Source organism: Notolabrus celidotus, chromosome 20 (assembly GCF_009762535.1).
Source record: "Notolabrus celidotus isolate fNotCel1 chromosome 20, fNotCel1.pri, whole genome shotgun sequence".
NCBI lineage: Eukaryota > Metazoa > Chordata > Actinopteri > Labriformes > Labridae > Notolabrus > Notolabrus celidotus.
In genome coordinates this window covers 9,613,278-9,622,618 of record NC_048291.1, presented here as the reverse complement: position 1 = coordinate 9,622,618, position 9,341 = coordinate 9,613,278, and the positions used below count along the sequence as shown (strand labels likewise).

Below are 9,341 nucleotides of genomic sequence, written 5' to 3'. Positions count from 1 at the left end.
ACTTATCCATGATAAATAAAAATCATCCACTAGATCTTTAAATCTGCAGACGTGGGGAGTAAAACCGACCTTTGTGTTTATTAAGACAGCCTACAACTAGCATGCCTCCCTCCTAAGCTCCTTGTTAGCACACATTTGTGCAGGTAATGAAAAACGGAGGGGGAGTTGAGTTGTATTTTATACAGTCTATGGGCTGAACAAGCTCCGAGCTCTGACTCCGTGACAGACCGGATATTGTTGTTACGTAACAAAAACACGGAAGTCTGAAACGGCTCATTTCACACACATTAACAGAAAGGTGTAGAAATCAAAACAGGGGCAGAATGGATTTTTTTCATTCTCGGGGGGTTTGTAGACATGTCAGGGACACATATTTCAGGTAAAGAACCATTAAAAAGTCAATTTTGCATGATATGTCACCTTTAAATGTAATTCGGATGTTTTTTTTTTTGTTTTTTTTCTCAATTGGTACTTCTTGTGCTGCCATCTTGGACTGGTTTTTAAAACAGATCACACATTTTAAGGGAATATTCCAGATAAAATAAAGATAAAATAAAATGATAATACTAATTAATGTTTTCTGTCCATTGTAAATGACCAACAAAATAAATATCAAAGAGTGCTAAAAACGAAAAAGAGATTTTAAAAAATTAGATTGATGGACACCCCATGTTACATCCTGGTGTATTTCTTTGAATGTATTTGACGAAATGTAGGCCCATTATTATTAAGATTGTTTGAGATGATGTCCCCTAAAACTGATAATTTTTTATTTCACTGAGCTCTTTGTCTTTCTTACTCTTCAGGACTTCAAACAAATCTTTTAAACAGGGGTATCAAACATACGGCCTGCGGGCCAAAAATGGCCCGCAAGAGGTTCCAATCTGGCCCCTGGATGACTTCCCAAAGTGAAACAATTACATAGAAGACATTAGCTACAATTTTTCAATAAAAGTAACTGCTATTTCAGATTTGTCCTCTGGGGGTTGCATTCAATCATAGTGCTGATTGAGCGCACCTGAACGTTGCTCAGGGAGAATTTTGCAGTTTGCATAATCCAGTGGAAATTCATATGCTTTTTAGAGCATTTCAAGATCCAATCAACACTATAGTTTTCGTATCTGTAAACTTGTAACAGCAGGAGTTTTTTCGAAAAAAGGAGCCACATATCGTGTACATGCTTACCATACATGTGCGTACGTCATTGGTCCCACTATGAGACTCATCACGATGAAAAATACAACAGCTGTTTTTCTAAAAAGATAGTTCATGTAATGTGGACATTTTCAGAATGTACTCTTACTTTTTTGCACTAAAACAAAGGGAAAATGTTGAGTTCTCTTTCTCTATAGATTGTGCTATGATTATACTGGTCTGGCCCACTTAAGATCAAATTGGGCTGTATGTGGACCCTGAACTGAAATGAGTTTGACACCCCTGCTTTAGAAGTATTTCAATATTTTTTTATTGAAACATCTTTTGAAAGTCTGCTCTCTCTGTGATTATCAGTTTGACTTCTGTTTTCTTCACATTAAAATAAATTCAGATTACCCTGTTTTGGATTGATTATTGAAAATATTTTTAAATGTTTTGTTTAACATGGGAAAAGGTGACCTTTGGTTCAACAAATAGTCAAGAAAAGAAGACAAAGTTTATTTAACATTTGATTTGACTTGATTTGAAAGTGTTTATTTCGAACATGAAAAAAAAGATTACACAAATAAACAAAAATACATACCCCCTCAAAAAAAGCAAACCTTACAAACAATGCAAAAAAAAGTCAAAACAAAGCTGTTTCATCACTTATATAAATTCTTTAACATGTCCGGAAAGGAGTGTGAAGAAGTAACACGTATTAGTTCCCACCCCTTCTCCATAATTAATTAGTAATTAATGATCAAGTAAGCTTACCTTTTATATACAAACATATCCAATATTCATCTCTTTTTAAAGATTGTCCATACTCTTTTTTTATACATGCACATATACATACACATACAGATACATATATGCATCCGATTAATTTATTAAATAGGTTTATTATAAGTTTCAGAGTATTACATTTAAACTAGAAAGGTTGCATTTCCTGAAAGCAAATGCGTTGAAATGCTGAAGCTAAAGGATGAAAGCTGTGAAACACAGCTGAACATGTGGAAGAATAGTAGAAGTAGTTGAATTAGTGGAAGAAGAAGAAGAAGAAGAAGAAGAAGAAGAAGAAGAAGAAGAAGAAGAAGAAGAAGAAGAAGAAGAAGAAGTGGAAGGAGTGAAAGGAGTGGAAAAAGTAGAAGTGGAAGAAGTGGAAAAAGTAGAAGAAGTGGAAAAAGTTGAAGAAGTGGAAAAAGTAGAAGAAGTGGAAAAAGAAGGAGTGTAAAAAGTAGAAGGATTGGGAAAAGTAGAAGTGGAAAAAGTAGAAGTGGTAGCACCTATTAAGCTGCATGACAAACTATGAAAATGTGTGTGTGTGTGTGTGTGTGTGTATGTGTGTGTGTGTGTATAAATTTGTGTGCGTGTGTGTGTGTGTTTGTGTGTGTGTTTGTGTTTATGTATAAATGTGTGTGTGTGTGTGTATCAGTCAGCACTGATGAGTCTGAATCACCTGTGTGCGTGTGTGTGTGCGCGCATGCATGTGTGTGTGTGTGTGTGTATTTGTGTTTGTCACTCACTGATGAGGTCATCTTAATCACCTGTGTGTGTGTGTGTGTGTGTGTGTAGAACGTGTGTGCGCGCGTGTGTATGTGCATGTGTGCTTGTGTATTTCAGCACTGATGAGGTCATCTGAAACACCTGTGTCTCCAACTGTCATTAACTGTTGCCATGGTGATGGGACCAGCTGTGTAACTGCTGTGTGACAGTTGATTTAGAATGGGATTCATTGGGAAAAGTAAGGTCTACATATGTCCACACTGTGCGATAACAATAATAGCTATCAGAAAAAGGATCAAACCGTGAGCGTCACAAGACTCTGATGAACACAGTGACGTGTTTTTCATGTCTGTACAGTCAGAAATATAGTCAGGGCAGCGAGTTAAGAAAAGAGAAACGTGCGCTGCCCTCCAGAAATATTTAACATTACAGTAGATGGCCGAGCAGAGAGACTTTCTCTGACAGTTGGTGACCTGCTGGCTCAACGGTACAATCTTTTGCTTTGGTTACATCTTTAACAGAAGCAGGAGAAGACAGGGAACGTTTTGATGTCTTATTTGTGTATGTGGAGTGCATTTTTTTTATTTTATGGCGGTTTGTTTGGAAAATTTCAAAGATTTCATCAGCAGGCCTCACCCTCTGTCTTATGACATCACGTGCTCTGCTGCCATGAACAGTCCGCCATACACACCAATGTTAAAGTTAGAAAAGCAGCAAAAAACTTTGTCATTTAAGCTGTAAAATATCAAAAACTATAAAAGATACAGAAAAATGTTGAATACAATAGCTGAAAGATTTGTGAACATTTTAATGCAAAAATGAAGGCTGTAAGTTGAAGTATGCTGAAGCTGTAGAATCTCAAAGTTGAATGAGTGAAAGGCAAATTTGCTGAATTCTCCCATCTGTTTCAATGTTAAAAATAAAGTTTAAATAAAGTTGAATAATTCAAAAAGTATAAGGGTTGAATATGCGAAAAGTAATAGCCAGCAAGAGGTGAAGAAGCTGAATAGTTGAAAAGTTGAACGGTCAAAATCTGACAAAATTTGAAGGCTGTGAAAGCGGTCACGGAAGTGGAAAAATAATAATAAAGTAGAAGAACAATATGTTGAAATGCCGAGTCAGCATTTCAACATAATAAATCTTAAAATATGATGTTACACTCCAGTTGAATCATCTCAGGGCGGGAGAGATATGAGCCTGGGCTGTTAAATCAGAGAGTGTTGCGTTTGCATGACAACGTGGCGGTTACCAGCCAATCAGGGTGTTAGTATTCCAACACTTCTCATTGGTTAGAATTCCTCAGAAGTCGTTGATGATTGGTTACCTGAACAAGAAGTCCCGCCTCTGTGACACTGATATTTAAAGGTACAGAGTGCCAACGCGGACTGATCTGAGAGCTGGGTGGTGTCGCGAGACGATAAAAACTGACGGTGAGTTCAGAATTCTTCACTTTCACTGTAAAAAGTTTGATTAAAGAACAAAAAATGAGAGACTGAGTTTAAAAGAAAGTGCAACAGAGCTTAAAGTGAAAGTAGGGTGCAGGATACAGTTTGTATTTCAGTGATGGAGGTCAGACAGCCTGCAGGACTGCAACAGACTAATTCTCATCACCCTGCCTTTAGTTATCACTCATTTTAAGAGTTTTTATCACTCTGACTGATAAAGAAAGACAGAATGAGTGGGTTTTAATCAGATGTAAGCACTGTGATGATGATACGCGTCATGCTCAGACATTTTAAGAGTTTGTCAGTGTGAGCATTTTTTTCCTGATATCAGCTCCTCTTCCTCTAATATTAAGCTTATAACAATGTTTGTTTTTGAGAAGGATTTCATGTTTTTATTGTAATGCTGACAAAGTGTCAGAGGCCTCCTTCAGCAAACTTCTTTTGCAGAACATTGCATCATCAACACATTTGGGAATAATGTAGGATGACTGAAGAAATTAGTATTTGTACACATCTGTATTATCTGACTGCTGTCAGTGTCTATGCAAACAAGACTTAATGAAACATCTATAAAGATGTTTGTAAAGCATTTCATCCCCCTGAGTAAATCCAGCAGCTCCACGGTCGGTCAGAGAAACTCTAATCACACATCTGAGTAGCAGAGGAGCAGTCTGAGAAAAGTTCACTGTCAAAGAGTTTCATGAGCCTGCCCGATCAGATTAATCCTTCTGGACTTTGTACAAAACTGCAAAATATGTCGGTGAACAAATGTGGATTTAGTTTATCTGACGACAACTAAAACAACTTCAAACTTTTTATTTCTTTTCCATTATAGAAACAGCAACACAGTCGTTCATTTAACAATTTAAATCACTATGCAGACCTAAATTAAGTTAAATTAAAAGAAAGCTTGTGCAAAATAATGGTTGTTCACTTCCACCCAACATAGGTAAAACTCTGACCTCCAAGTGGCGCTGTTGTCTATTTAATTCTGAGAGTTTTTTGTCAGTTTTCTCAATAAAAAAACTGACCCACCAGTCTAACATCAAAATGTTTAATAGATGTTTTTTTTCTGTTAGTCTGTGTTTCAGAGTAAATGTTAAATTTGCTTCTTCTCTGTAACAGCTCAAAAAGATGCTGCTCACATCGTTAGCGTCCCTCTGCCTCCTGGCTGCTGTGGCCTTCGCTGTACCTGCTCAGGAGAAACGCGTCCATCACCATGCCGACCTGAGTGACCACGCTCATGACGACGCCCACGGCTTCCAGTATGACCATGAGGCCTTCCTGGGGAAAGAGGATGCCAAGACATTTGACCAGCTGACCCCTGAGGAGAGCAAAGAGAAGCTGGGGTAGGTCTTACTTACCCTCACCATCACCATCACTTCCTGACCCTCAGTGTGGTCGGGCTAACTCTGCTTAATCATGACTAATCACTTCTGTTATCATATCTGTCTCAGGGTGTGCAGAATTTGATGTTCTCTGGTGTAAATGGATGATTCCACTCTTGTCTTTAACCTTGACCTTCTTTCTCCTTGCAGGAAGATCGTGGATCGCATTGACCTAGACAAGGACGGCTTTGTGACACACTCAGAGCTGCACTACTGGATCAAACACCGACAGAGGAGGTACATCGAGGAGAACGTGAACAAACACTGGAACGACTACGACCAAAACCAGGATGGAAAGATCAGCTGGGAGGAGTACAAGAACACCACATATGGATTCTACCTGAGTAATATTTTTATTTCCCTGTTTTTCTCACCTAAATTATCCTTTTAAGAGTTTTACTATTTTTAAGACAGTCTGAATTTAACACTGATGACTTTTTATGACAAAGTTATTTACAGCAAGCCGACCACAGAACTACAGATGCAAGAATAAATCCACCTATCAATGAGTGTGTGAGTGCTTCTGTGAAACATGACGGTCTTTTTTTTCTAGATGAGGAGTTTGATGATATTGAAGACAAAGCCACCTATAAGTCCATGCAGAACCGGGATGAGAGACGATTCAAGAATGCTGACAAAGACAGAGACGGCATTGCCACACGCGAGGAGTTCACTGCCTTCCTCCACCCGGAGGAATTCGACTACATGAAAGACGTGGTGGTGCAGGTACAGACTGCTTTTTAAACTGAATGATAGAGAACCCTGTCACACACTGGGGTTCCCACATTCATGATCCCCTGATGATGCACCCAACACTTAAGGGACCCCTCAGCTATATATGACAAATGACAAATGGTGATGACAATTTTTTATCGTAAAAGCTAGATTTATAATAAACTGTTCAATGCTATCTGTTTCTGTGAGAACCTATCAAATATTTTCTTTTGAAGGAAACAATTGAAGACATCGATAAGGACGGAGACGGAAAGATAAACTTGAATGAATATATTGGTAAGTGTTCTATAGTATTCTATTTACAATGACCTCTTGGTTTGGTAACCTCCAGCTTTTTTAACAAAAACAGGTTAGATTACATTGTCAAAGTCTGCCGAAAGATCGTTGGCACTGATCTTAATAATCTTGGCCATCTCTATCAAGTGAGAGCCACTCAGAAGGCAAAGGCCGTCCTTGAAGACCCTCACCACCCCCTTTTTTCAGAGTTTAGACTTTTGCCAACAGGGAGGAGGTTCACTTATACTAGGAGGGCAAGATCAAACCGACATCTTAGATCATTTGTGCCCTCAGATGTTGGGTTTTTAAACTAGCTGTAGGACCTTACCTTGGTCTCATGCACAGGAAGAATGATGTCATCCACGGGAGTTAAGTTATATGGATGTGTAATTGAACTGATTTGTGAACTTGTGTTTGTTGTTGTATCTATTGCTTGTATGTATAGGATGTGTGGACTGCTGTTGTGACCTAAATTGCCCCTTGGGGACAATTAAGATTGTCCACACCTGGAGGTCACCTGTCCTGATGTGTGTGTGTGTGCTGCTTCACAGGGGACATGTTCACTCCTGAGAACGGGGAGTCTGAGCCTGAGTGGGTCCAGACAGAGAAGAAACACTTCTCAGAGTTCAGAGATGTCAACAAGGTAAAAACTGATTGAAGAATTTAGAATAAAAACATTCTTTAAAAAGACATAGAAAAAATAAATAAAATAAAAGATCAAAGCAGATTCAACGTCTTTAAGCCCACAGGAACATACATTAACAATCTCAAATAAAGATTGATGTAAGTTTGTGTGTTTTGGTGTGTGACAGGATGGTTTCATGGATGGTAATGAAGTTGCTCAGTGGGTTTTACCTGGTGAGGTGGATCATGCTGACAATGAGGCCAAACACCTCATCCACGAGACTGACACAAACAAGGTACACCTCAACACACACTCTACACACACTTTGTTCTTATGCCATGTCTTTTGTGGTGTGAAAGATGTATGGGGAAGAAGTTCAAAGTTCAACAAGTATTTTACAGTTCTAAAACCAGCTTGCTCTTATTTGTTGCTCATATAGTTTTAATGTTGCTCTTTACTTTTTATGCTTTGTCTTGTAGCACTTTGAGATTTCCTTTCAATTTAGAGTGCACTATAAATAAAATGTGTTATTGTTACAGTACACAGACACACACATATAGCACTTTGTGAGGGCCAAAGCAGGACTAATGTGGGAATAATCAGAATAATTGTGACTTAATTATTAACACTCTCCTCTCTCTCTGTCTTCTCCTCTTCCTCTCTCTCTCCTCTTCCTGTCAATCATAATGAATAATCGTCTCTGGTTATCGATCATCAGGATGAGAAAATGTCGAAGAAGGAGATTCTGGCTAACTGGAACATGTTTGTGGGTAGCCAGGCCACCAACTACGGAGAAGATTTAACCAAGAGACACGACGAGCTTTGATGAAGCTCACAGGGGTTTAAATATTTCAAAAGCTATGGAGGGATAGTTACAGGGGTTTGGGGTTGGGTTTGGGGCGGGGGGGGGGGGGTGCTCAGTAAAGTCAGTAAAGTCAGGTTTAAACCGGGACTCTCTACAAACACAGCTTTTAATGTGGATGGGTGTGAAGCTGCAGAAAGGAGCAGTGCACACTTTGAACCTGAAATTGAAGCCGTGATGTGTTCGTTTAGAACAAACCAGGAGACATATCACAAATCAAACTTGACAGTTACATACTTTAGATCATAGTTTGATCATACAGAAAGTGACAAGATAACAGGAACGCACAACAGATACACTTTTTGGACCGAAGCTCCGCCTCAAAGGAAACACTGAGTTTTTAGAGAGTCCTGGTTCTGTGTTACTCTGTAATCCAGGGAATAAATCCTGGAGCCTGCATGATTACTAATCCACTCAAGTCTGGTGGACACTCACATACTGTGTATGTGGTTACAGGTGAACTGATGGTCCCCCACACACACACACTCCTCTGCTTGTGTTCTTTACATTTCTATTTGACAGTTTTATGTGAGGTATAAACTGCAACTCCAGATGAACTGTGGATTAAATCCCTCATGCACTGACATGCAGCTGACACAGAAAGTGTTCTTCAGCGCAAAGTGGAAGTACAGAGGTTTTTTTTAACAGAGAGGTACGTGCTTGCATACTGTGTGACAGAGAGCAGGTGAGAGTTGAGGATCATTAATGATTGATTTTTGAACATTTGTGAGAAGTTAGAAAAGTTTCTGTCACTCAGTCTTGGAGGTTGAGCTGTGTTTCTGGCTCCTTGGGTTTGATTCTGAATAAAAGTTTTTTTTTTCTAAGAGTGTTTGTGCTGTGTCTGTGAATGTGAATGTGAGAAAGTGTGGAGTGAACACTGAAAAATGAGTGAACAGGTGAGTCCGAAACAGAGACCACCCCATCACGTCCTACATGTCATGTTGAGCCTGAGATAAGTTAAGAATTGTTTGAGCTGTAAGTCATGTAAAGCTAGTACACAGCTATCAGAGGGACAATTTAAAGCGTAATAATGGACATAATACCTCCTCTTTGAGTTTATTTGTTAACTCTGGATCCCCAAATGAAATATTTGTCATTTAAATGTATGCAAACTAAAGAGTGGTGAGCCACTGCATTTACAAATAAGAAACAGACTAAACTAAATGTGAATTCTAGGAGTGTCTGTATCCTCCGCTGTCAACGTATATAATAATGACTTGTAGAATAAGCTCCATGTCTATAAACTGTATCTGGTTATATCTGTATCTCTACGTTTTTAACGTCAGGACGGGCGCCTAACTCTGTCTGAGCTGCTCGACAATATGGACTTCATCAAAATCAGCACCATCGTCGACTTCGGAGGCATG

The 9,341-nt window shown here is 38.9% G+C and overlaps 1 protein-coding gene across 1 annotated transcript; it reads left to right on the top strand.

The window, feature by feature from the left end:
• The first annotated feature begins 3,951 nt into the window (after window positions 1-3,951).
• On the top strand, window positions 3,952-7,993 carry rcn3 (reticulocalbin 3, EF-hand calcium binding domain). The gene is made up of 8 exons (XM_034712194.1): window positions 3,952-4,073; window positions 5,214-5,437; window positions 5,627-5,820; window positions 6,030-6,202; window positions 6,427-6,487; window positions 7,039-7,130; window positions 7,300-7,407; window positions 7,831-7,993. The coding sequence occupies exons 2-8, from the start codon at window positions 5,223-5,225 to the stop codon at window positions 7,936-7,938; spliced, it is 951 nt and encodes a 316-aa protein (XP_034568085.1). The 5' UTR covers window positions 3,952-4,073; window positions 5,214-5,222; the 3' UTR covers window positions 7,939-7,993.
• Window positions 7,994-9,341: the final 1,348 nt, after the last annotated feature.

Bases quoted from the DNA above. Each gene is read 5' to 3' on its own strand.
- rcn3 (XM_034712194.1), top strand. From the start codon at position 5,223: ATGCTGCTCACATCGTTAGCGTCCCTCTGCCTCCTGGCTGCTGTGGCC. The intron at 5,438-5,626 runs GTAGGTCTTACT...TTCTCCTTGCAG, and splicing joins GAGAGCAAAGAGAAGCTGGG to GAAGATCGTGGATCGCATTG. The intron at 5,821-6,029 runs GTAATATTTTTA...TTTTTTTTCTAG, and splicing joins CACATATGGATTCTACCTGA to ATGAGGAGTTTGATGATATT.